The 27970-nt window shown below is 45.3% G+C and overlaps 1 protein-coding gene across 1 annotated transcript in view; it reads left to right on the plus strand.

Moving 5' to 3' along the window:
• Nucleotides 1-12038, plus strand: part of LOC117702176 (extracellular calcium-sensing receptor-like) — a 28185-nt gene extending 16147 nt beyond the window's left edge. The window contains exons 4-5 of the mRNA XM_076928187.1: nucleotides 6213-6480; nucleotides 9733-12038. Of these exons, the coding sequence (XP_076784302.1) occupies nucleotides 6213-6480; nucleotides 9733-11237 (1773 nt within the window). The 3' untranslated portion in view covers nucleotides 11238-12038. The remainder of the gene's footprint in view (nucleotides 1-6212; nucleotides 6481-9732) is intronic.
• The last annotated feature ends 15932 nt before the right edge of the window (nucleotides 12039-27970 follow it).

Raw genomic sequence — 27970 nt, forward strand, 5'->3', positions numbered from 1 at the left:
GTAACTCAGCTTGCCAGCCACTCTACCAAGAGAGCTGAAGAGACCTGAACAGCTGGAAAAGCAGTGTCCACATTGATCATCGCAGACCCTCTGTGCACATAGAGGCTTGTGTCTACACTAGTTCTGGCACGGTCCCTTTTACACCAGTCGCAGCAATCCCCCTGCAGCCAGGCCTCCAGGAGAAGATCTCTGACTTTGGTATGGGGAAGTAAAATCACAGAGAAAGTCTCAGTTATGCTGTTCAAGTAGTCAAGCCAGCACTGGGCTCCAGACGCCAAAGCAAGCCTTTGGATTATAGTGTCACTTCCACAGAGCATCCGTGGGGTGGTCCCAGTAGCTGCTGTTGGTGTAAGAGTGGCTCTGTTGACTGCTTGACTGATCGTCTTTTTGCCCAAGGCAGCCAGCTTTGTAGAGGAGATTCTCATAGCTGGAGGCAGGGAGAATTGTCCAGTCCCCACTCCCTTGTTTCTTCATAGGAATATGAACAGCAGAAGGAGTGCTTATAGTCAGAACTTATCATTGACACTGACAGTGACTTTAAATGATCTTAACAGTGCTCTACATAGGAGACCTCAAAACCCATCCTCACAATGACACGCTTCTTCCAACAAGGCCATATGTACTCCACTAAGGACACACCTACTAATAGTGCCACGCACTATTATGAAAGCCAAGAATTCAAACACATGAGTCTATAGGGGCCATAACTCTCCAAACCACCACACTCATAGCTACGAAAATTTAGACATCATTCAATACGTTTGTTTCTAAATCTAAAATAAAAATTAAAATACACTTATATATACCACACAGTGTGAATTTGACTGGGGAAATATGTCCCATCGTTTATTTACTCTATACATTTGTGCTCAGGAGACAAAAATCACATGCAGTGGCTTTCATCAAATTGTTCAACCTTCCTGGAGAAGGACTCATAGTGACCATCAGATCAAGTTTAAGCACTCAGTTCTACCTAACAGAATCAAAGGAAAACACTGTAATTTTGATTACAATTAATAGGTCTCTTAAATAGATTGAGTAATGAGGTCTTATGGGTGATTCAGTCCATTGACTGTAATTCTTTCTCCTTTGCTACTTTGTTTAGGCTTTGTTATTGTTTATTCTACAGAAAGCTATAATATATATCTGAATGAAAGTGAGGCATTGGCACCTTACAACACCAAAAATAAAATAAAAAACAATGACGAGACAGCAATTCCTGTTGGATAATATCTTCCCACCTCTTTATGTTGTCAATGAGAGGATAATTGTTATTATATACTAACCAAAAATAAAAAAAAAATGTTTGCATACATTAAAAAAAAAACCCACTGCTCTAACAATGACTGACACTTGAACTGTGCCCCAGGAAAAGGAGGAGGGTCCCCTTCCTTTGTCTCAGTCAGAGACAGCACAGCTTTATAAATTTTGTCTGAAACCTGCTTCTGCATTATCAGTAAAGCAAAGGACAGGAATGGGGGGGATATTGTGATACAGACATTGAGAGTACGGCAAGGGGCTGGAGAAATAGCACAGAGGATAAGCACAGTTGATATGCAGGCATCAGGACCTGAGTTTGACCTATGCAGCCCATACGCCATAACTCCAGAGCTGAAGCAGATCTAGAGTATTACTGGGGCTGGCTGGCCAACAGCCTAGTTCCAGTTCAATAGGAGATCTTTCCTCCTACTGAAACCAGATGTCCTTTTTGGGCTCTGGCACATGTACAGACATGTGCATATGCACAAGCTGGGTGTGGTGGCACTGGCTGCTCTGTTCCAGAGGACCTGGGTTTGATTCCCGGCACATACATAGTAGCTCTCAATAGTCTGTAGCTCCAGTTCCAAGAGATCAGGTGTCCTCTTCTGGCCTCCTGGAAGAACAAAGCATGCACATGGTATACAGACATGGATGCAGGCAAAACATCCATACATACAAAATAAAAAATGTTAAGAGAATAGTGGTTTCATCCCTGGCAGAATGTACCTGGTTATCTCAAACTAATTTCAGGCTTGGCAGGCATTATTCTTATACTGGTGTCAGCAGGATCTGGGCTTTAAACTCCATGGTGCATTCTAAGGGTTCTATACTAGAAAACTATGTGTGGGGCGGGGCAGGATTTTAGGGCAATCGTGGGGCAAATGAGAAAGCCACAACTCAGAAGGCTTCAGTCAGATCCAGCTGAGCCCCTAGTGTAGAAATCCAGCATAACGAGTTCTTTAGTGGAAACTTGAAAACTTTGAGGATACGATTTTGGGATGTATCCTTCTTCCAAGTTAGGAACATGGGTTAAATCACTAGCCAGAACCAACAGTGACACACCTGAAGCCAGTGATGCTTGCTAGTTTGTTTGTGTTATCTGTCTGTGTGGAAGGTAACTGGCTAGTTATGAAATAATGGCATTCCAGCTCTTGTCCCCATCTTTCCCCACTCCTGGACACTGTAGAGGGCAGTGAACACAAGAGAGAAGAGAAGTCATCTGTTGCTTGCTGGGTGTCTTAGTCAGGGTTTCTATTCCTGCACAAACATCATGACCAAGAAGCAAGTTGAGGAGGAAAGGATTTATTCAGCTTACACTTCCACATTACTGTTCATCACCAAAGGAAGTAAGGACTGGAACTCAAGCAGGTCAGGAAGCAGGAGCTGGTGCAGAGGCCATGGAGGGATGTTACTTACTGGCTTGCTTTTCCTGGCTTGCTCAGCTTGCTTTCTTATAGAACCCAGAACTACCAGCCCAGGGATGGCACCATCCACAATGCCTCTTCCCCCATTGATCACTAATTGAGAAAATGCTTTACAGCTGGATCTCATGAAGGCATTTCCTCAAGGGAGGCTCCTTTCTCTGTGATAACTCCAGCTTGTGTCAAGTTGACACACAAAGCCAGCCAGTACAATGTGTGAAGAGCCACAAGAGGAAAGAAATTGATGGCTCTACTTTCTCTATTACATATAATATTATTCAGAGTTCTCAGAGAAGCAAGGCAATGGGCTATGGATATACAGGTATGCATTTATGGAAGATGAGCAGTCCTCAGTCTACAGGCTAGGGACACAGGATGTTGGTAGCATAGCTCCATTGGAAGACCTCACAAGTAGAGAAGCCAATAGTGCAACTCTCAGCTGGAAGATGAAATCCTGAGAACCTGGGAATGCAGCTGTTGGTGAAGCCCTGGGGTCCCGAGCATGAACTTCTGATATCCAACAAAAGGCGAGTGTATCCTCAGTCTTCGGGAGAGAGGCCAGTTTACCGTCCGTATTTGTTTTCTATGATCATCCTAAGGTTACATGGTGTCCACTGACATTAGGTGTGGATCTTTCCCACCAGGCTAACTGGACTCACATGCTAGTCCCTTCTGATGCACACTAGGTTGCTCATCCAGATACCATTTGACCAGATTTGCAGGTAATCTGCAATCCAGTCAGCTCAGCACCTAATATTAACCACATACACACATGAAGGGTTCTTCAAATAAGAGTAGAGCTTTTTAAAAAATGCATTTAATAAGGAAATCGTAGTGACCTCTTCACCTTGGGCACTGAGCCAGTTCTACTGGAGGCAGCGTGGAGCAGCAGAAAGGTGTGTTTACGTACCAGCCCTAACCTTTACCAACTGACTTCTGCAAGTTGCTTAGCCTTCAGTGTCCAGTTTCATTGTTCATAAAAGGAATCCACAGGGCCGCGAGGCATCAGTGAAGCTATATTCACAGATATCGATGCTGACACATGTCACTAGATGGGCTTCCACGCCTCCCTCTCTACTGTTCTAATCTCCTTCCACGGCAAAGCCAGAGCAGGTGTGGCAAGTGGAAAAGGCAGTAGCAACCGTAGCCTCTTCCATGATAAAGTGATTCCATGCACAGAAGACTAAGGCAAGAAGCTTCTGGAAGCTTCCTAGAGAAGTTTGAAGCATGTTTATCTGAGCCATGGGAGGGCTTCAGCTAGAAGTGGGAGGAGCTATGTATCTTCAGCCAGAAGTGGGAGGAGCTATGTATCTTCAGCTAGAAGTGGGAGGAGCTATGTATCCTCAGCCAGAAGTGGGAGGAGCTATGGCCACATCACAGAGGTCTCAGAGTCAGAAGAAGGAAGCTCTGAGAGCCACAGGCGGGAGACTGTTAAAGAGCGGGGAGCTGTGTGCTCCTGTGAGAAGGATGTGAGCACACAGAGATGCCTTTGTAAGAGAAAGTAGGAAAGGCAGGTGCACTCTTAAAGGAGGGTACATGTGACCCCCTCTAATCAAGACTGATTTAAGAAGTAAGTAAAAATGAAGGCGAAGTTGATGGAGACAAAGACTGATGACCACTGGGGAAGAAAGAAGAAATTTCTCAGAAGAAAATGAGAGATACAATACCTTGGTGGGATTCATTCCTCACCAGGTTTGAGGATGGTTCTGTCTGGTTGTAGAACTGGCTGGTATAGAAGAAGCAGGCCCTATTCTGCAAGGTCCTAGGACAAAAGCCAGGACACCCAGAGCGGGAGTAGGACACTAAGAGAGTGGACCGTAAAAAGCAGGCCTGGTGAAGCAGCCAGGAACACGCCTAAAGATGAGCAGGTTTCCCCCATGGACTTCTGCCTCCAAACGTGTCTCTGAGTTCTTATGAGTAAATCCTGGCCATTCCTGTTCTCTGTCCTTACAACAGGTGCAGATGTTAAAATCCAATCAATGCAAGAGTATGTTAAGAAGCAGCATCAGCTCTGTGAGGTTCTCCTGGGGCTCTGGCCAGGCCAGCAAGGCTTGACACACATCAGATATCTGTGAAGAACTGATGTTTGTTTGAGCTTCAGCATGGTCCAGTAAAGTCAAGACCATATGGACTTACACTAAACTTTCCCCCAGTATCTCATTAGATATACTAATTTTTAAAGTACTTTTAAAATAATTAAAAGCTGGGCATGGTATGGCATGCCTGTAACCCCAACACTCAGAAGACAGAGGAGGGGAGATTGTGATTTCAAAGACAGCCTGGGACATGTGGCAAAGCCATATGAATGCCCCCACCAAAACAAAAGAAAAAAAATCTATGAAAGTGGATGTTGCCTCTAGATGTGCTCCAATCCACAGACCAGAAGACTCAGTGCTCAATCTGAGGCACTTTAGCCAACCCAACTAGGCCTCACCACACCTCAGGCAGGAAAGTGGGACCTGCAAGGGACAGAGGCTCCTGAGGTACAGTGGAAATGAGTGTGTCGTATTCCACCACTGGGCCTGTCTTCTCACTTGGCGCCTCAGTAGCATAGACCAGGAGCTGCAACAGAGTGTGGTGCTTACTTACAAGCATGGGCTTATAATTCAGGACAAAGTATTTCAATTTTCTGTACCTCAGTTCCCCAATTAATAAAATGGGGAGTGGAGCCAGGCGTGGTGGCACATGCCTTTAATTCCTGCACTCAGAAGGCAGAGGTGGGGTTGGAGCTTTTAAGTTTAAGACCAGCACAATCTACAAAGCGAGTTCCAGAGCTATACTGTGAGACCTTGTCTCAAACAAACAAACAAACAAACAACAACAAAACAAAAGGGGAAGGGGCATTCATGCTATTTTGTGATTAAATAACACAAAATACTGTGGACCGTGCCTCAAAGGCAGTAAAACAATATTTAAAACTTCAAATGACTCATGTGTAATAGCAATTACTACAGTTGCTTTTATGAGCAAGGGCTCTGTTGACCCCTAAGATCAATTCAAGGATATGTCATGACTGTCAACAGTGATGGCCGGGGCTCTACCCACAGTGTCTCTGTTCCTTCCTTCTGCTCCACACTGAATTTTGGCAGCAAGACATCTCTAGAGACTCAAAGCCATAGGGAAAGAAGGTGCAAAGATCAAGAACTCTCAGTCTTCCCTCCTCTCCTTCCCCAACACCCAACTCATGAGATGCCAGGAAGGGCCTGACCCTGATGGTCATGGTTCCAAAGGTCACGGTGCACCTAAAGAGGCTTTCACTTGATGAAAATGTGGTCAGGGAAGATATAGTCTTTTCTCCTCCCCAGCTTCAAAAAAGTGTTTCCTACACCACTTACATTGTAAGTAGTAAATAAAGCATGGCTTACCAGAGCTACCACAGACACATCAAGCACTGTAAGAAAAAGTGAAGGAAGGCCTCTTCTTTAGTTTCACGTTTCTTTCTTTGCTGGAATGAGATAGTCACTGTACACAATCAAGAAAGCTGCAGGTATTAGTCCACAGCTCCCATTCATTCATCTCTGTCCTCTTCAGGTCCTGAAGCACCTACGGCACCTGAACTTCACCAACAACATGGGGGAGCAGGTGACCTTCGATGAGTGCGGTGACCTGGTGGGGAACTATTCCATCATCAACTGGCGCCTCTCCCCAGAGGACGGCTCCATTGTGTTCAAGGAAGTTGGGTACTACAACGTGTATGCCAAGAAGGGAGAAAGACTCTTCATCAATGAGGAGAAGATCTTGTGGAGTGGGTTCTCCAGAGAGGTACTAGCAAAACACCCCATGTCAGCACTACAGACAGGGGACTGATGGCTTGGGAGGGCCTTGGGATTCATGAAGGGCCCTTAGGATAATGTCTTTTCCTAAACTCCCCAGCTCTGGGTGTCCAGGATTCCCATGAAATAAGAGTGTTTTAGTGATGAGAGGAACCCAGGAGGCTGAGCTTCATGACTAACCACGCTTTTGACTCCCTGGCTAGTCATAAAGTTTCTCAGGCATAAACTTCCCCCAACCAGAGCAAAATATTTAAGCAAACATCTCTCAAGTCAGTGGTTCTCAAATGGCACTGAAGTTGACATCCTAACTTGTCTAGGGATTCAAGTTTGAGGTTGAAAGGATATTGAGATTTAGGTTGTTACAATGACCAAGAAGTAACGATGTCCTTCGACACTTGGGGTTCAGGGATGCTAAATGCCTAGCATGCCTGAGACAATCTTTCATAGCATCTTCCATCCACCTCAGTTTCCATTAGCCATGTAAGGATGTGAGCCCAAAATAGACCTGGGTGCTTTAGAACAAGGACATTCAAATAACCAGGCTAGCCCATACAAAACTCAAAAGGGCTGTTGATTCTACTTTGGGAGCCCCCTAACAAAGAGGAAGATGCTTGTGACTCTGGTCAAGATATCCTGCCCATATCTGAAAGCCTGACTAATAACCAGAAGTTTATTACTCAATGAAGATGCTTATTAAGAAAAGACATAGGGTATGCTGAATATTCTGGGTGGCCGTATGCTAATGTACTGCTTAAATTTTTTTTTTTTTTTTGTCAACTTGACACAGCTAGTATCATCTGGAAAAAAAGAAAACCTCAATTGGAAAAAATAAATGACCCATCAGATCCACTTGTGTTTAAGTCCATGAAGCAGTTTTGACCTAATGATTGATGAAGGAATGCCTAGCCCAATATGGCTGCTGCCACCCTTGGGAGGGTAGGCTTGAGTGGCATAAAAAAAAGTAAGCTGAGCAAGCCAGGGGGAGCAAGCCAATAAGCAGCATCCCTCTATGGCCTCTGCTTCAGTTCCTGCCTCAAGTTCCTATCCTGGCTTTCCCCGATGATGGACTGCAGCCTAAAGGAAGGAAACCATTCCTCCCCAGGTTGTTTTTGGTCCTGGTGTTTCCCACAACAAAAGCATAATGAGGCTGCTAGAACAGAGCAAGATGTGGAGCCCCAGCCCCTCTGCAGCCTCTGCAGCCTCAGGACCAGGCATCCTCTACAACATCTTGGGAGTCTGGCTGAGATCCACTACAGTGCTCTTTGCAGTGCCTTTCGGTTGAGCACTGTGAACCACTTTTCATAACATGACCAAAGAGTCAACTTGATCTTATTTCCAAATTGCTACTATTTTGCTGTTTCCCGGTCTGTGGGATGACTTCACCACGGGGAGGTCTCCTGTGACAGAGAATCTCATCCACAACGGGCAAGTCCTCACCTCACTTACAACATGTGTCATGACCTCCGCAGAATGGAGGTTTTGGAATTCCAAAATTCCAAAAATTCCAAAAATGGGTGAAATTCTTATGCCCACTAATTACATCTTTGTCTGCTTTTCAAATGACCGGAGCCCAAACAAACTGGCTGTCCCATCACCAGCACACTGCTACTGTGTGATCAGCTTATCATATGTCTTCATTAATTCATGCAATTATCTGTCATTGGGATGTGACTCATCTCCCCTCCTACCTGGAAACTATTTTCTGTACAGGTCCTTGTAATCCTAATGTCCTCTATCAGGCAATGAGCATGCCAGGCATAAATATTAGTACATGTATAACAGAGATAATCCTTATGCATGCAGTCATTTATGTCCCTGACTACTTGACAGAATTATAAATTAAATGTCAATTCTTGATGGAAACGTGACCTGAAAGCTGGCACACAATAGGCACCCAACAAATCTTGGAGTCAAACTGGCTTCTGAAAATTGGTAGAAGCAAGTACAAAAGCACCAGGTATGTTTATGAATTATGTATTAATAACTTCCTTACAAATTTCATAAGGTTGCTACTGAGATCAAGTGAAATCTAGGACTTTGCATGTGAGTTTGAACTAAACAGCCAAGTCTGTCCACATGTGGCCTTACCACCTTTTACTTTTACAAGGAACAGGACCAGAAGCCAGCCTCGCGCTCTCTCTCTCTCTCTCTCTCTCTCTCTCTCTCTCTCTCTCTCTCTCTCTCTCTGGCCTGTCCTCAGATGTTTGGCCACAACATCCTAACTAACTTGCATGTGTCTATATGTAGAAAGAAACCCTCCACTGCCCCTGCCAACTCACGCCAAGCAATGCAGGGCAGTGTGTGACTGATCCGGACGTGAGGAGGATGATCTTTGAGGCGGACCTGCTGCTTGAGTATGTGTGGGAATGTCGATGGAGAGTCACAGGCAGGTGAGGCTGGAGGCATCAGCAGGCAACTGCAGCCACTGTCAGCAGGGACTTCATTAGGGCGAGCCATGCGAGTGCATGGAGCAGTGAGACAAGCAGAGACTTGCTGCAGGCAACAGCATGGAGCTGGACAGAGCTGGTGCTTTTAGAATCACTAGCTGTCTAGGGAGAGCAGGCTTAAGCACTGCATCCGCTGGGCAGGAGATGAAAGAGAAAACCTCATCAGGTATCATTTAAATATTCCAGATGTTTATAAAAATTCCTGTAACAGTCTTTTCTCTGCCTCCAACCCTGCCACCCAATAGTGTGTCTCTTTTCTTAAAGCTCCATGGCCCTAAGTGGACAAAGTGCCATCTGCTCCATCTCCAGGGCTCCAGAGTCAAGGCTGTGACAGATTGCCTGCCGATGCCTGGTGTTATATGTTCTCTCTCTCTCTCTCTCTCTCTCTCTCTCTCTCTCTCTCTCTCTCTTCCTGGGTCTCAAGCTTTTTATACATTTGTTTGTTTGTTGTTTGCTTCATGTGTGTGTGAGTGTTTTGCATGTCTGTATGTGTACCAAACGAATACCTGGTAGCTAGAGGTGGTAGAAGAGAATATTAGATCTCCTAGAACTGGAGTTACAGATGGCTCTGAGCTGCCATGCTAGTACTGGACTCAAACAGGAGTTCTCTGTGAGAGCAGCAAGTGCCTTTTACCACTGCGTCATTTCGCCAACCCAGGCTCAACTTCTTCTAAAAGAAAATCACAATTAGACCCCTTTATTCTTGATAGATGTAAAACATAGCAATAATATATCGATAAGTAAAATACGAAGGGACCACATCTACCCTCCACATGCACACTTACATTGACTGTGCCACGCAGTAACTGAATATGCACTGGTCATTTTCAGATGCGAGTGCCTGTGATAAGTGCCCGGATGACTTCTGGTCCAATGAGAACCACACATCCTGCATTGCCAAGGAGATTGAGTTTCTGGCGTGGACCGAGCCCTTTGGAATCGCTCTCACTCTCTTTGCAGTGCTGGGCATTTTCCTAACCGCCTTTGTGCTGGGCGTCTTCATCAAGTTCCGAAACACGCCCATCGTCAAGGCTACCAACCGAGAGCTGTCCTACCTCCTGCTCTTCTCACTACTCTGCTGCTTCTCCAGCTCCCTGTTCTTCATTGGGGAGCCCCAGGACTGGACGTGCCGCCTGCGACAGCCCGCCTTCGGCATCAGCTTCGTGCTCTGTATCTCGTGCATCTTGGTGAAGACCAATCGTGTCCTCCTGGTATTTGAGGCCAAGATACCCACCAGCTTCCACCGGAAGTGGTGGGGACTCAACCTGCAGTTCCTGCTCGTTTTCCTGTGCACCTTCATGCAGATTGTAATCTGCATCATCTGGCTCTACACGGCACCCCCCTCCAGCTACCGCAACCATGAGCTGGAAGACGAAATCATCTTCATCACGTGTCATGAGGGCTCACTCATGGCGCTCGGCTCCCTGATTGGCTATACCTGCCTGCTGGCTGCCATCTGCTTCTTCTTTGCTTTCAAGTCCCGGAAGCTGCCAGAGAACTTCAACGAAGCCAAGTTCATTACCTTCAGCATGCTCATCTTCTTCATCGTCTGGATCTCCTTCATTCCCGCCTACGCCAGCACCTACGGCAAGTTTGTCTCTGCAGTGGAGGTGATCGCCATCCTGGCAGCCAGCTTTGGCTTGCTAGCCTGCATCTTCTTCAACAAGGTCTACATCATCCTCTTCAAGCCTTCCCGGAACACCATCGAGGAGGTGCGCTCCAGCACCGCGGCGCATGCTTTCAAAGTGGCAGCCCGCGCCACTCTACGCCGCCCCAACATCTCCCGGAAGCGGTCCAGCAGCCTCGGAGGCTCCACTGGCTCCATTCCCTCCTCCTCCATCAGCAGCAAAAGCAATAGCGAAGACCGGTTCCCGCAGCCAGAGAGGCAGAAGCAACAGCAACCGCTGGCCCTGACCCAGCAAGAACAGCAGCAGCCCCTGACTCTCCAGCCACAACCACAGCAGCAGCCACAGCAGCCGAGATGCAAACAGAAGGTCATCTTCGGCAGTGGCACAGTCACCTTCTCTCTGAGCTTTGACGAGCCTCAGAAGAATGCCATGGACCACAGGAACTCCATGCGTCAGAACTCCCTGGAGGCCCAGAAGAGCAATGACACCTTGAATCGACACCAGGCCCTGCTTCCCCTACAGTGTGCAGAGGCGGACTCAGAAATGACCATTCAGGAAACAGGCTTGCAAGGGCCCATGGTGGGGGACCACCAGCCAGAAATGGAAAGCCCAGATGAGATGTCCCCAGCGCTGGTCATGTCCACCTCTCGGAGCTTCGTCATTAGCAGTGGAGGTAGCTCTGTGACAGAAAACATACTGCACTCCTAATGAAAGAAAAGGCTAACCAGTTGAGAGTTTTTCTTAGAGTCCCAGGAAAACGGGTGGGTTCTTCCTTTCTTCCCAGGAAGCCAGGGAGAGTAGGTACATCAAATGCCTGTACTCAGTTGCACTGCTTTGCATGACAGTGAACTGATGATGGGTGTGCTCTTTAAAGTTGGAAGAGCCATGTTTTGGGGTCGTTTTCCAGAGCTCAGTACCATCTCCAGTTTGCTGAAGCCTTTTCCTCTGCTCCATCCACCACCAGCTCAGATGAAAGCAAGGCTATACGCTACCTACTTGCTTCCCTCTAAAAATGCTCATATCTAGAAATGCCTGCTGCAAGAGTCTATGGATAGCATGGTCTGAAACACAGTCCAGATACAGACCGATGGGGCATCAGATCTGCCATCACTAGAGTTGAGTCTGAAAGCCGGAGATAGTCACTGGGACTGTCTGATCACATTGACAGTGGACAGAACGTTACGTGTTCAAGACACCAGGCAGATGTATCCTCTCCTATTTATAAAGACCTTAGAAGTGTGGTCTTTTTATCCTCCCTGTTGCTGCTATTGTGTGGCCTCGATTCCATCTGCATCCTTCCTGTGGCATCACATCTGGATGTGTCCAGAATCTGAAGACAATGCCACTTTTAGATCTCAGGATCATTAAGCATCACCTCTAAGCACTGGGAAAGGACTAAATCCAATGAGCTGTCTCTGTAACTGATATTGCTGTACATAGCTTAATCCTTAAGAAAATGCGTCTGTTGTAATGGTCCATGGGTGATTGATTATAAACTGAAAAATGTCACAGTCTGGATTCTATAAGGCAGTATTATTGAGTTCTGTTTTCCTTTCCCATCCTGTACCCTCATCCTGGTGAGCAGAGCCCATGGGGTCCCTATCAAGACATCATGGCTCCAACCACCCCCCACAACCCATCCCTGAACTAAAGGCTTTATGAAGGCAAATCCTGACCTGGCTCTATGGAGAATAAGCTCCCAGAAGAAAGCACAGTTCCCGGTGAATGCCACAGTTCCCTCAGCAGTGCTCAGCAGTGAAATTAAATGTGCCCTGGCCACTGCTAGGAACTCAGACTCTGGACGACAGAGACCAAGGTCCAGGCTCTAGCTTGGTCACTGGAAAGATGGGTAGTTATAAGGTAGACACCACAGCCTCTTTAAACCCCAGCTTCCTTAAGTGTAAAGTAGGGAGTTACAGTTCTTTCCCACGGAGCTCTCAGATGAGTTAAGTAAGCATGTGTGTGTCATACCTTAGCACAGTGTCTAACACATCATACACATTTAGTGTTAGTAAATATGATTAGTGATATAGTAACTACTAGTTTCCACTTACGTAGACTATGGCATAGCTTGGACTATGAAATTAAAAGTCCTCATGTTAACAGATTTGTCCCTGGGGTGGGACATGAAGGTCATGGTGCCTTCAGGAGGTGGGACTTAGTAGGACATCATTCAGTCATGGGGGGTGCACCTTTGAAGGGAGTTATGGGACTCTGGTCCCATTTTTCTTTCTCTTCTCTTTCCTGGCCATAAGATGAACAGTTTTCCCACTAGAAATGCAAACCAATGGCCTGTGTGAGCATGGGCCAGAACCTCCAAAACAAAGAATCAAGATTAACCTTTTCTCTCTCTAATTATCTGAAGTATTTTATTACAGTGAGAGAAAGTTGACTAATACAGAAGATAAAGCAAAAATCTTACTAAGCATCCAGATTTTAATGTCTGATCCACTGATCACAATAACTTTCTTCAGAATAAGTCCAAAACTTCTGAATCTCAGGTCAAGGTGTCAGCAGGAGCCAAATGCTACCCCCAACAAACCCAGTGTTTTGCCTCTCTGGTAACAGTACCTCTTCCAGCACTGTCACTGGTTAACAGTTTCTCAGAACAGATTCCAACAAGCCAAGCCACACTGATGCCAAGACCAAGTCATAGGATGTAAATTCATTAGTAGTCTAAGATTTTCAGTCCAAGGTGAGTCTTCCTCTGACCATTTCCTTATGGGGATTTTTAAGGTAATGGTTGGCATTACGACCATGAATATGATGATGAACTTCCACAGAATGTGCAGTTAAGAGCACAACCCTGTCACAGAACACAAAAACTGTCCCCATGAGCCACCAACACTCCAGCCTGAAAGGGTGCAGCCTGTCGGAGCCTGCTGCCTTCTTTTGTCAGCCTCTGAGCAAGGCAACGTGCTGAGTGAGGATTTTTGTTTTTAACATTTCACTTGGCCCTTAAATAAATATATAAGTAAACTAACAAAATTTCAGCCAAAAGTTTAATGACTTTTCAAAAGCATGTCACAAAAACTATGTAGGAATAACGTCAGTAAAATGTCACCCACTCACCCTCACTAGTCTGATTTCAGTGCATGCCATGCCTTCTTCTGCAAATAATATCCTCATCCCATGATTTAAAAAAAAAAAAAAAGAAAGAAAGAAAAAGAAAATGAGGACCAGTAAGGAAAATGTTGCACTAAGTGTTCATTTTGCCGGGGGCTTGCACATCAAGTAATGTCTATGAACACCCTCATCAGAAAGGTAGACAGGAATTCTCAGTATGTCTCTATAGCAACCTAACATTTATCTCAAATTCCTATCTGGCCAGCAATCAAAGCTATAGTTAAGTCAAATTAGGGGTTTTCCCTGGAAATCCAGAGTTTTCTGATTCACATTATAGTTTTAGGCATCAGTTCAGAAGCTGTTGGTTTTTTTTTTTTTTTTTTTTTTTTCTTTCCTCTTTCCAGGTGAGCTGTAGCATAAAGGAGGTGAGAGTCTTCAATCAGGGGCAGGTCCTCCTAGTATTCCTGAAGCCATCTTGTCTGGCTCTCAGTAACTGTGTCTCCATGCTGGCTTCCTGCAATGTATCTGTGGCAGTCCACTTTTTGTTACTGTAACCAAGCAGGCTAACTTTATAGAGAAAAGAGATTTAACTCATACCTATGCCCATTCAAGGGACAAGACCATAAATCACCACTGGTCACCACAATGGCAGGAAAACACTGGAAGGGACAATTGCACCTCAAAATAGGAAGTGAGAGGGTGATTCAGGAGTCAGCTTTCCTCTTATCGGGAGAACCTGTGGCTGGAACACAGGGAAGGCCTCCAGGACAGCAGCATGATGGCAGGCCCCAATAACACGAGAAAGTACAGTGTTCCAAGATCTTTATTGACATGGTGAATGGTAGTTGAATCTGGATGTGCACCCCCACGACACTTAGGTGTGTGGGGGGGCTGACTTAAATAGGGAGGAGGGAAGGTAAGGAATACATAATTGACTATGCCCTCCTGGCCTTTAGGTAACTCATTAATATGGAAATCTCTTGAGGCCAAGACCTGTAGTCACGCCCTCTACCTGTGTAGGTGAGACCTCTTTGGGAGGGGCTGCATAGCCTACATGACTGAATGGTGCAGATCAAATGGAGATCTTAGACCATGTGTCAGGACCCTGGGTTCTGGGGGTGTGGCCGAACACCTGCTGTTGCCCCATTGGGGTCGGAGTTCAAGGCCTATGCCACACCAAAAACCAAGACACCCTACATAGCCCACACTAATAACAACTTAATCTTGAGACTGGCAGTCCCCATAAGAACTACTTAAAATCCTCAAAAAGCAGACGCCCCACTGACCTAAAGCCTTTCCACAAGGCTCCAACTCCCCGTGGGACTACACTAGGGGCCAAGCTCCTAGCTTATGGACCCCCTCAGAAACCATATGTAAACTGTGAAAACATCATATCCTATGCAGTCCCCACAGCGGGATCTGTGGTTTCCATGGATGAATCACTGTCTCAGACGACTGGCCCTTCCTAGTTTCTCTCAGCTCCTTCCAGGCCCATCCTAGGGGCCAGGAAAGTCTGAGCTCTCACAGCCGTGACCCCTTACTGCCGCTGCCCAACCATGTCAGTGCAGAGACTTCCTGGACATTATCGGGCGTACCGAACACACGTGAGTGAGAAATGGGGTAAAATACTGACAAGCCTGGGTGGACCTGTGTGCTAGACAGAATAACGCTCAGCCAAAGATGCTGAGAGTTACAACCCCAGAGCCCGTGATTGTGTCAAAGTAATGGTTGTCTAAGATGCTCATTAAATTAAGATTTTCTTCCAATTACCCATGAGGTAAGAAACTGCAGAACAATCAGTGTCAGGTAGCACAATGTGAGGACGATTCCACAGACCATCATCCTCCATCGATCGCTTTGTGTGTGGAAGGAGAGGAGAGGCAAAGGGATACGGGTTGTTACTAGAAGCTGGACAAAGTAAGAATACTGATTTTCCCTGGGAGTCTCCAGGAAGGACTGCAGAACTAGAGTACTTTGGTTTCAGCCCAGTGAGAGGCTTGGAGGACTTCTGACCTCTGGAACTGTAAGATAATAAATTTGTGTTGTTTTAAGCCACTGAGTTTGTGGTCCTTTGTTTTAGCAACTACAGGAATCAACTGTTTGTCAGTGCTGGGAATTGAACTCAGGGCCTCCTCATTCTGCCCTTGAGTTATGCTCCCAGGCCAAATGTGTCTTTATGGTCATGACTTTTCCCCAACTTTTCTGCTTCAAGACATCAGACTGACACCTTCTCAGACATCCCTTCCTGCTCTCAGTGTGACCACTCTTCCCCAGGAACAGATCATAGCCAGTCTTTTCCTCTCCAGCTCTGTCTGGGAACTATAAGCCCCGTGTTTTGACTCCTGTTGCCCTGTGGCTACAGAAAACAAATAGCCAAGCTGGCCCAACCTGTCTGTTAGCAGCAGAAACTTGACAGTAGCTTCAGCACGTTGGGGTTCATTTTTCTCTTGGATAAAAGATTTTAAGAGATAAATCTATGATCACTGTCTTACTCATCGTTCTAGTGCTGTGAAGAGACACTGTGACAACTCTTCTGAAAGAATGCATTTTAGTTAAGGGGCTTGCTCACAGTCTCTGGGGCTTGGTCCATTATCACTCATTACTGTCTCAGACCTGGGGGGAAAGCTGGGCCATCTTGATACCATCTCTTGAAAAGTCACAGTTTGGAGCCATGTTGTCTTTTGACCTGAATAAAGCCACATGGCTGTGGCTGTTTTTGCCTGGAGCCTGAGTTTCTTCTCCCTTGTCATCCATGTTTGAAATCATCGGTGCTAAACTGAATGTGGTGGTATATTGTCTGTAACGCCATTACTCTGAAGGCTGAGGCTGGAAGATTGGGCATTTGTGGCCAGTCTGAACTACATAACAAGACCCTGTGAAAGAGGGGAGTTGGGGAAGACAGGAACGGGGGTACTCAGAGAATAAAAAATATAGAGAGAGACCTGGAGGGACAGAATATCAACAAGGGTTCGGTGTATATCACCAGATGAGATGAGGAGCATTAGCTGGTCGCTCTAGAATCCATTAAGAACAAAGGCAGATACCAAACGCGCATGGAATTGCGGTGGGTAGGAGGCAGTTGTGAAATCTCTGGTTTCCAGGAGAGCCTGGGTTCCTGATCCAGACAGAGGAAAAACTTCAAGGGTTGCTTGAAAATGCTGCTGTCTTGGCTGTTCAGCAGAGTGAGATGGAGCCGCTGGCGTGCAAGCACAGGATGGCACCAGTCCCAGAATGTGTACATTCTGAAGATAAAGAGTATTTCACTGGACAGCGAGTAGCACGCGAGGTGGGGGAACTAATAAAGGTCCACAGGGACAGCTGGCCTGAAGACATACCTAGGGACTGAAGGGAAACACTACCCCCCTGCCTCAAATGTCAAATGAGTCTGGGGTGAATTTCCCTTAGGCCAGGGTTATTATCATAATCCTCTCCTCCTCTAAGCCCAGAAGGAGTTTGGTGTGGAAGAAAACGGGACCATCTGTTTATATTAAGAGCCTCGGGAGCTGGAGAGATGCTTCATAGGTTAAGGGCACTGACTGCTCTTACAGAGCAGCAGCGTTTGATCCCAGACACTCACATGATGGCTCACAATCTGTACCTCCACTCTCGGGGGTTCCAACACCCTCTTATGACCTCCCAGGGCACCAAGCACCGCGGTGTACAAATACACGTGCAGGCAAAACACCCACACAGAAAATAATGAAATAAAATAACAATATTAAAAGTAAATAAATGAAAAGAGCTCCTAACAAACTAGAAAGAAGGTAAGAGTAGAGAGGAGGAAGCAGCACTAATGACGAATCAGCGGCTGCCTCTGGACGGCGGGCGAGTCACGTGGGAGAGTCGTCACATGGGTAACTTACTACACAGGGGTCCAGGAAGCTGTAAAAACCTCTAACTCCAAAACGGAAGTCCTCCAACTTGAAAGACAAATGCCTGCTTTCGTGGTTACTGAACACAGAGAAAAGAGGCAATCCCAGGGAAAGCCCTTGGGATTAGTAAAAGGCTTGAAGCCTGGCAAAAAGTATCAGGAAACATTGTAGAAAGGTCCTCCTGCACATCACCCCAAGCCTGCAGCAGTTATTCAAAATGCCCTCATTCTCTTCTCTTTGAATGTTCCCTTCTCCGTGACTGCTAGCAGTGTTCACATTATACACGGAGTTTGTTGAACGGCTGGTACTGCCTCTGTCTTGGGTTTTGTTTTGCTTCTTGTTTTTAATTTCAGGACAGGGTCTCATGTAGCCCAGGCTGGCCACAAACTCACTATATAGTTAAGATGACCTTGACCTTAAACTCTTCTTGGCCCTTATCCTTTTGCCTTCCAAGTGCTAGGATCACAGGTGTGCACCATTGTACCTGACAGGTACTGTTGTTTTGTTTTTGTTTTTTGTTTTTTTGTTTTTTTTTTTTGTCTGTCTGTCTGTCTGTTTGTTTTTGTTTTGTTGTTTTGTTTTTAGAATGATCTAAATATTTAGAAAAATGAATAAGTCTAGAAAGTTATGTCTAGCACCAGCAAATCACAGTGTCTGGGATTCCTATTAAGTGAATTTATTTTGGCTGCTGTTGCTAAAAAAGAATAGATAGATAGATAGATAGATAGATAGATAGATAGATAGATAGATAGACAGACAGACAGACAAATTTACACCTGGATGAAATACTGTTTAAGAGGTAGAACTTGTAAGAGGTACTTAGGGCTGGGCTGGCTGTGGCAGTACACACTTTTAATCCCAACACTCTGGGGCAGAAGTGGGTGGATCTCTGTGAGTTCAAGGCCAGCTTGGTCTAGATTGTAAGCTCTAGGCCTGCACAAACAGGTAAACCAGTTCTCAGTGAGCACATGAGTGCTGTTACCTTGGAAGTAAGCCAGGTTCCTGCCAAACTGGTGAGTTGGCCTAATCTCTCTCCCCTCCCGCCCCCACTCCACCCTCCCTGTTCATTCGTACACACATGCAAGCACAGACATACTCCCTTATCTGAGCTCTCATCTCCCACTTCGGGATGACTGAGTAAGAAAGCCCTCCCCAGGTATGGGCCCTTTGACTCAGGACTCTTCAGGCTCCAGAACTGTAGGAATAAATCTCAATCCTTTTAATCGCCCAGTCCCCAGTATTATGTTACCGTAGCACAAAACAGATTAAGACAGCCTTATGTTCATTTGATTCATTCTAATGCCCATTTTACTAGCGATATTCATCCTATAGTGTCATACTGCAAACTGGGTACAGACACAACAGAATTTCTATAAAAATAAAAAGAATTTAAAGGAGACATGTAGCTGAATTTTAAAAAGATGCACACATTGTTAAAGGTGAGAATCACTCTATTTGGGCAGTCATCCCTGGCCCCCTAAAGCTTTTCTGTACTCTGAATGGTGAGTGGTCTATGAAATCCTTTGCTGTATTTATTCGTGGACACATTAACTGTTTACATTGGTGGAGACTCTAGAGTAAGATCCCAAGAAGTACAATAACAGTCTTTCTTTGCCTCAGTTTCCAATGTGAATCAGATACAACACCTCCTACTAAATTTGCAAACTATGGATATGTACCAAATAAAGTAATTGGTGTAAAATTATTTGTATATATAGGCCCTAAGTTCAATGCTTAACACTGAAAAAAAATAGTGACAGTTGAACTTTCCAAGGCAGTTGAAAGGCCAGAAAGACATCTCTGTGTTTAGAAGATCTTGCTGCTTCCCTAGGGACAGAGTTCAGTTCCTAGCATCCATACTGAGTAGCTCATAATTGCCTGTAACTCCAGATATAGGGGATTCCATGCCCCTCTTCTGGCCTCCTTGGGCACCAACATCTCTCTCTCTCTCTCTCTCTCTCTCTCTCTCTCTCTCTCTCTCTCTCTCTCTCTCTCTCACACACACACACACACACACACACACACACATACACACACACATTTTAAAACATAACAAATGTTAAAAGTAAATTAAGGACAGGTATGTTATCGCATGCCTATGATCCCAGCATTCAGGAGGGAGGCAGATAATCATCAGAACTACAGAGGGAAGTCCCTGTCTCAGAAAAAAGAAAGGGAAAAAGAAAAAAAAATGAAAGAAAAATATCACCTTCGGGGTTGAGGATTTAGCTCAGTGGTAGAGCGCTTGCCTAGCAAGCGCAAGGCCCTGGGTTCGATCCTCAGCTCTGAGAAAAAAAAGAAAGAAAAAAGAAAGATATCACCTTCAAGCATATGTATAAAATACAGATACGTATTAAACCCTCAAGGTTTACTTTTAAATACTCGGCAAGTATGGATTCTCAGTGGATTCTTCTACCGGGTTTCCCGACTGGAAACAACAGCACTCACTCTGCTCTGCTTACTCAGAAAGGCACTCATTCCAAGGCAATGGGACACACTTTATGTTTTAAGCCAGGGATTCAGGCTTGGATGGGGCCCAACAGGAGCAATCTGTACTTTCTCCTCTCAGGGTTGTTAGGTAAAAGCTACCTACTCCACCTTCTCAGCATCCAGGACCCAGAACCTGCCCTGTAGCTGTCAGTCAGTCACAGGCAGGCCTGAAGCTCACAGTCTGCCTGGAAATGGAGTGTTGGCTTCTGAGACTTCTCACAAAGGCCATGCTGAATAGGCCAAGCCTCACCTGGCAAGTCAAACCACATCTTTTAAGATCAAACATAAATGAAACCCATACTTTCTTGATGGGAAAGCGGGACAAAGTATGACTCCCTTTCATGTCAACAGACGTGATGATCAGATGACCCTGACAAGGAGACAGAGATGAGTTTGGCCAGGAGGAGCAATTTGCTGACAGATAAGACAGAGCAGGCAGGCAGAGTTCCACAGAGAGTGTGGGGTCTGGCAGGGGTCTGGCAGGGGTCTGGCAGGGGTCTGTTACAGCCCATTAGTAGTGGCTTTCGAGTGCTGTGTGTTCGTGTACGTGCATCTTCACATGCGTGGCTGTATCTGTTGTATGGAAACAGTACACGGTCTTTTAACAGTGATTGTGTCTGTGTCTTAGAATTGTGGGTGATCTCATTTTCTTTTTTCTAAATTTAATTTAATCTTTTACTTATTCACTTTACATTTCATTCACTGCCCCTCCCTTCTGGTCATCCCCTCCCACAACCCTTCCTTCATTCCCCACCCTCTTCTCCTCTGAGTAGGGGGGAACCCTCTGGGTATCCCCCCACCCTGGTACATCAAGACTCTGCAAGGCTAGGCAGTTTCTCCTTACTAAGGCCAGACAAGGCAGCCCAGCTAGAAAAATATATCTCACAGACAGGCAGCAGCTTGTTTTGGACCCACATGAAAATCAAACTGCACATCTGCTACATATATGTCAGGGAGTGGGGGCAGGGGGCTAGGTCCAGCCTGTGTATGCTGAGTTTTAGTTTCTTTCCATAAAGAGAAAACAAAGATGGGTTCCCTGCCCTCCCACCCAGACACACACACACACACAAAGCTGGAGGTGTCAGTGTGTTTACCCATCACTCATAAGCTTTGGGTTAGAGCCTAAAGCACCACAAAATAAATAAAGATAATGACAAAACACAAAAACAAACAAAAAAACAAAACAAAAACCAAGCAAACAACTCTCTAGAAGGGTGGGTTTATTATAAAATAGGAAGAAATCTGTCGCCAGGGTTATTAGATATGATGCTGGGGTTTTCCTTTGCTCGTTGTTGTTGTTGTTTTTTATTAAGAAATAAATTCAAAATTACAGGAAGTTGGAAAAGTAAAAGCAATGCATAAAACTCCTCGCTGCTCTCCCCCCCCAAAGTCACTCAGCATTGAGATCAGTTTTACCCCACTTACTCTATACTTGTGTCACGGTCATTTAACAGTGCGTGAAAAGCGTGCACACACAGGAACTGACGATCTCTGAGCTCTCTTTAAAACACTCCATCGAGGGGCTGGAAAGAGGACTCTCCAGCAGGCAGGAGTGTTGCTGCTTCTGCAGAGGACCTAAGTGGGAAGGTAGAGGACCTTCCCACTACCCACCTGGCACGGCTGGCTCACTACTACCTATAACTCCAGCTCCAGGAGATGCACTACCCTCTTTTGGTCCCCAAGGACATTCACAGGCACATACCCACAAACATACAAAAATACATACATACATACATACATACATACATACATACATACATACATACAACTAAATACAATACGACCAGCTGAGTCTTGTGCTCGAGCCTGTGTGTGTGTGTGTGTGTGTGTGTGTGTGTACCTTGTGGGGATAGATGTGTAGTAAAAGGAAATAGCCACGGACAGTCATGGTTGTTAAAGCTCATCAAAGACAGGGCTGAAGAGATGGCTCAGAGGTTAAGAGCGCTGGCTGTTCTTCCACAGGTCCTGAGTTCAAGTCACAGCAACCACATGGTGGCTCACAACCATCTATAATAAGATTTGGTGCCCTCTTCTAGCCTGTAGGCATACATGCAGACATAACACTGTTATAACAATAAATGAATAGATCTTTAAAAAAGAAAAACTCATCCAGGATGTTTGTCTCCTTGCTTCTTCGAGGTTTAAATTCTTTTCTGTAATAAAAATTATCACAAAGCAGCCAAAGAACTTTTAAAAAATTTAACAGCTTAAAAGTCACATGGAAGAATTCCCCTGACTTGACTGGAGATTAATCACTGGAGAGATTAGTCAGTCAAATGATCTCACTGCAAAAAGAACCTGAAAGTCTGCTGTGGAGTCAACATTTTAATTAAGTAAAAATGTTCAGATGGCATTTGCAGTGTGCATAGCTTTGTAGTTGAGTGCAAAATATGCCCAAGTCCTGGGTTCAATCTCCAAAACCAAAAAGAAATTAATTATCTGAAGATCTTTACCACCAAATCCAAGGTGTCTCTGGAGCATATCAGGACATTCTTCCTGGAGCCTGATAAATCCAGTTATGACCTTTGACCCTTTTTCACCTTATCCTCATGAACCAACTATTAGATGGTTCATGAACTATTAAAAAGAAAAACTATTAGTTCTTTTTTCTTTTCCTTTTTTCTTTTTCCCTTGACTATCCTCCCACAAAATGCAAAAACAAGACAAAAAAGAAAGGAAAACAAAACAAAAAAAAAATCAATGAAAACCACAAGGTGACTCTGGTTCTTTTTACATGTCCTAGAGTAAGCTTTGCTCATGGAACACTAAATGCCCAGCCCAGAGGCAGTCCCTATTTTTTTGGAGCACGTGATATATGACGTCAAACTGAGCATGCTCAGCAGCATGTGCACCGCTGTACATGATGGAGAGTCTTTCCTGGGTATGTGTGCGTTCTCCCAATGCAAGCCACTTGCCGTCCTTGTTTGAGGGGGCACCGCTTGAAGAATTCTCTCCTTACTAGCTATCCTGAGCCCTTCTTCATTCTTTGAGATCCTGGCTTTGCCTGTGGGGTTTGTGCTCACCAAGAGGGCGAGCCTGCTGTGCTCAGATATGAAAGCTCTGAGCCTTCCTTCTTTACTACTCTCAAAAGCAAAATTGCAGGCCAGTAAGATGGTTCAGAGTGTGAAGTCGACTCACTGCCAAATTGAGGACTCAAATAGATTCCCAGGCCTCAGGCGGTGGAGGGAGAGAGCTGACGCCTATGGATTGTCTTCTGATCTCCACATGTTCCCTATGGCATGTACATGCATGTGCATGTGTGTACAAGTGATAGGATAAATGACCTAATATGGGTACACAACAAGGACACTCAGTGTACTTCCCCTGATGCAACCACTTCAATGGGAGACTCAACACATCTCAAGTGCCCAAGCTGCCCTTGCTTTCACAGACTTGGAGAATCACTATGAAAAGACTGTACTTTGACCCAAATGTTGTCAAGTTCCTCCTCTTGACGTCAGCATCAACTTCCATCCTTGCTGGATGAGATCACTCTAGGGAAGTCTTCCACCCTTGCTACTGTGAACAAAAGTCCTCTGAATGACTTCCACATACTTGTTGAAGACCCTGAAGATGGGCTGACTAGAACTTTGTGACTGTGGGGAGATGAGCTGTTGCAGATTAAAGGCCGTAATTCTCATGAGTTGCAGTCCCTTCCTTTAACAGCCAACTATTATCACTCTCAACCCCTGAAGCTGACCTGATATCCTTGAGGCAACTTTTGGTACGTGTTGCTGAACTTAGCTAGCTCACTACCAGGTTCCACTCCAACCTAAAACTAAGACATTTGAGATCCCGTTCTACTGTGTCCTCTTTCATGCACTCCTAATGTGTTGTTATCAAGGGAACAGCTTTGAAAATTTTGTACTATAAAATTTAATGTAAACTGTCCCACGGCAGAATGTGTCATTCAGAGTCATCTGAACCTGTGTTCCCAGGCCATAATCACTCATGTGGCTCAGAGAAAGCCATCCCCTATTCCCTTTGAAACAGGAGCTCTTTTGTGTGAACAACATATAACCATCCTCAAATGATGACCACCTTGATCTGCCCTCAGCAATGACCCCAACAACTCAGTTTAACCTTAACTTTGATATTCCTTTTTAGAAATTTTCTACTGATACCACACTCAATGATTCAAAACCTCTACTGCTCTTTGTTGGAGTTGAGTCCAACTGGCAAAGTTCCCTTGAGACTGTCCCTCTACCTATCACTGTGCCCCCAGTACATTCAATCTCCAAGATGAGACCCCTTATGTCCATAGATGTTAACCAGAGAGAAAAGACTACATAATAGTTTGGTTTGAATTTTCTGAGCCTATCATACATGTATGATGTAATGTGAACACATTCACCCCCAACCCCCACCAACTATCCCTGGAATCCCACCAACGTGTTCTCATCACAGCACCATGCCCTCTCCTTCCTCTTCCTCTTATGAAAATGTCCTGCTGGCTAGTTTTATGTCAGCTTGACACAAGCTAGAATCATTAGGAAGTATGGAGCTTCAGTTGAGAGAAATGCCTCTATTAAGATGCAGTTGTGGGCAAGATGGAGGTCATTTTCTTTACTAGCACTTGATGGGGGATTCTCTAGCCCATTATAGGTGGTGCCATGCCTGGACTGCTGGTCCTGGGTTCTATAAAGAAAGCAGATGAGAAAGCTATGAGGAACAAGGCAGTAAGCAGCGTCCCTCCATCTCCTTTGCATCAGCTCCTGCATCCAGGTTCCTGTCCTGCTTGAGTTCCTGTCCTGATTTCTTTAGCTGATGAACAGCAATGTGGAAGTGTAATCTGAACAAACCCTTTGCTCTCCAAGTTGGTCAAGGTGTTTTGTTACAGCAATAGAAACCCTAACTAAAACAGCTGTCATGCCTGAGTACTATATTTCCATGTTTTCATCCCTTCCTTCCCTCCCTACCTCCGTGTGTGTGTGTGTGTGTGTGTGTGTGTGTGTGTGTGTGTGTGTGTGTACATTGAAAAAAACTAATGGACTCACAGTATCTGTGGTTAACTGCATAAGACCTGCACAGAATCAAATAAATCCAGCCAAGATTCCAGCATGGATAAGGAACTTGAGACCTCACCTGTAACTAAGGAGCAATTGATAGTTGATGCCTGCTGTGGAGTGACAGTCCTTTGTCTTAGGGCATGTGGACACTTGTAGGTTGTCTATGTTCCAGTGGATGGCTCCACATTCCCACACACAGCTGCATCACTTTGTATTCGTTGTGAAAACATCTAATGGATTGAAAGGATGGAGTAGAAACTGAAGGTGCTAGTCTAGTTGGAAGTGTGCCGTGCCTTGGAGGTGTGAGTCCAGTTGGAAGTGTGCCTTGGAGGTGTGAGTCCAGTTGGAAGTGTGCCTTGGAGGTGTGAGTCCAGTTGGAAGTGTGTCTTGGAGGTGTGAGTCCGGTTGGAAGTGTGCCTTGGAGGTGTGAGTCCGGTTGGAAGTGTGCCTTGGAGGTGTGAGTCCGGTTGGAAGTGTGCCTTGGAGGTATGAGTCCAGTTGGAAGTGTGCCTTGGAGGTGTGAGTCCAGTTGGGAGTGTGCCTTGGAGGTGTGAGTCCAGTTGGGAGTGTGCCTGGAGGTGTGAGTCCAGTTGGAAGTGTGCCTTGAGGTGTGAGTCCAGTTGGAAGTGTGCCTGGAGGTGTGAGTCAAGTTGAAAGTGTGCCTTCTTACCTTGTACAAGAGCTGAGGTCTAACTCCAGGTCAGCAAAAGAGGAAAGAAAACAAAAGCTTTATCATGAACCTTTGAAACAAGAAGGCATGAGGTGTTTACGTCAAACCTACTTTGTAAGCAGGATTATGACACGGGAAGCTTTGGGATTAATGTCAGCCCAGAGGACAATAATCCAGCACTGAGAGGACTGAAAGAGGAGGATACAACTTCGAGACCAGTGGGGGCTACAGGGTGAAGCCCTGTCTCAAAACAAGTAGACTGGGAAGATAGCTGCTCTACCAGGGGACCCTGGTTCAATTCCCAGCACCCATATGATGCTCAAAACCATCTGTAACTCCACTTCCAGAGGACCTGACTCCCTTCTAGTCTCTACAAGCCCTACACACATGGTACACAGACATACGTGCAGGCAAATACTCACACACATCAAATAAAAATAAATATATTTTAAAAATCCAACTGTCTTCAGGTGTACAGATTACTGCTATTCTTCAGATTTCTCCACCTAGATGTCTGAATGTAAAGTTATAATCCTTGCAATGCCTCTTTCACCAGGCTCTTGGACAGAGCTCAGTTCCTCACACCCTTTGCTGGATTCCAGGACAAAACAAACACCCGAGATTATCGGGTGCTGTGCAAAAGAAGTGGTTCTCACCCTTCCTAATGCTATGAACCTTTGAAACAGTCTGTCAGTCTGTCATGTGCTGACCCCCAGCCATAACAGCATTTTCATTGCTACTTCATAACCGTAGCTTTGCTGTTACAAATGGTAATGTAAGTAAATACCTGTGTTTTCTGATGATCTGAGACAACGCTTTAAACAGGTCAGTGAACCCCCAAAGGTTGAGAGAACCACTGTGTTAAAGTCCTGGTGAGAATCTCCTAATTATTGGGTGGCTTGCATAATGGCTCCCAACAATGTCTATGTCGTGGCCCACAGAGCCTGTGGACTGTTACATTAATGGCCAGGAGTAATGAGGTTGCATGTGGAATTTTAGGTTCCTAATCAGACAAGCCTGAGAAGAGTGTCCTAGATTCTTCAGGTGGGCCCAGTGTAATCTCCAGAGTCCTTTCATGTAAAAGAGGGAGGCAGGAAAGACAAAGCCAGAATTAGAGAGACTTTTTAGGTGAAAGTAGCCATAAACCAAGGAAAGCAGAAGCTGGGAGCAAGGCTGGTTTGCCTGTTTCCAGCCTGGCAGCACTGTGATGTAATCCAGCCGACCTCCAGATGTGGGAAATGATGCCTCTGGGTCATGTGAAGTCTGGTCTCTGGGTCTGTGGTGACACAGTACAGCAACAACAGGAAACCATTACACTTACCCTTTCAGGGTCTCGGCTTCCTAATGTGTGGGAGGAGGTTCCCCGATCTGACAGTCGACGGTCACAAGTCTTCCTGAGCCATGAAGAATTGTTCAAACCAAAAGACAGTGGGTTCAAACCACGGCCACTTCTGTAAAACCTCACATGCTGCTGGGAACTGGCAGTCATGAAACTAAACACTGCAAAGGTAAATCAGATAAAATCAAGGGGCCAACACTTTAAAGGGGCCACTGGCAGGCTTCCTTTAAGAGAGATACATACCCACATACCACACAGACCTACACAATCGCCTGTCCTCTGAGTGCTGGGTTATAGGAATGGACCACCATGCTCCTCATGTGTGTGTGTGTGTGTGTGTGTGTGTGTGTGTGTGTGTGTGTGCCTTTCTTGGGGCTGGAGAGATGGCTCAGCAATTGAGATCCATTACTGTTTCTGCAGAGGACCCATGTTTAATTCTAGTCCCCGCATCTATAACTTTAGGCACAGGGAATCTGATTCCTTTTTCTGACCTCCTCAGGTTCCTACACGTGTGTGGTACACATCATGCACTCAGGTGCACACACACACACATAAAATAAATTATTTCTTAAAATTACATATTAAGGCTGTGACTATTTTGTTGTGGTTGCACACTTGGCAATCATGTGTATGCCTTGGTTTAATCTCTAGCACAGCCAAAAAACATTTTTTAAAGTAAATAAAATAAAACATATTTCTAGATTACATGAATCTAAAGGGACTCAGCATCACCAAAGGTGACTTGTTGTCCTTGAATTGGAGAAATGCAAATGTGGTCTTAAAGGGTTTTTTATTTTATTTTATTTTATTTTATTTTATATGTAGGAGTGTTTTTGCCTGTATGTATGTCTGTGTGTATACAGTGCCCTCAGAGACCACAAGAAGGTTACAGATCCCCTGTTAGAGAGTTAGAGAGTCGTGAACCACCATGAGGGTGCTGGGAATTGAACTTGGGTCCTCTGGAAGAGCAACCAGTGTGCTTAATGGCTGAGCCA

This window comes from Arvicanthis niloticus, unplaced genomic scaffold (genome assembly GCF_011762505.2).
Source record: "Arvicanthis niloticus isolate mArvNil1 unplaced genomic scaffold, mArvNil1.pat.X pat_scaffold_533_arrow_ctg1, whole genome shotgun sequence".
Lineage (NCBI taxonomy): Eukaryota > Metazoa > Chordata > Mammalia > Rodentia > Muridae > Arvicanthis > Arvicanthis niloticus.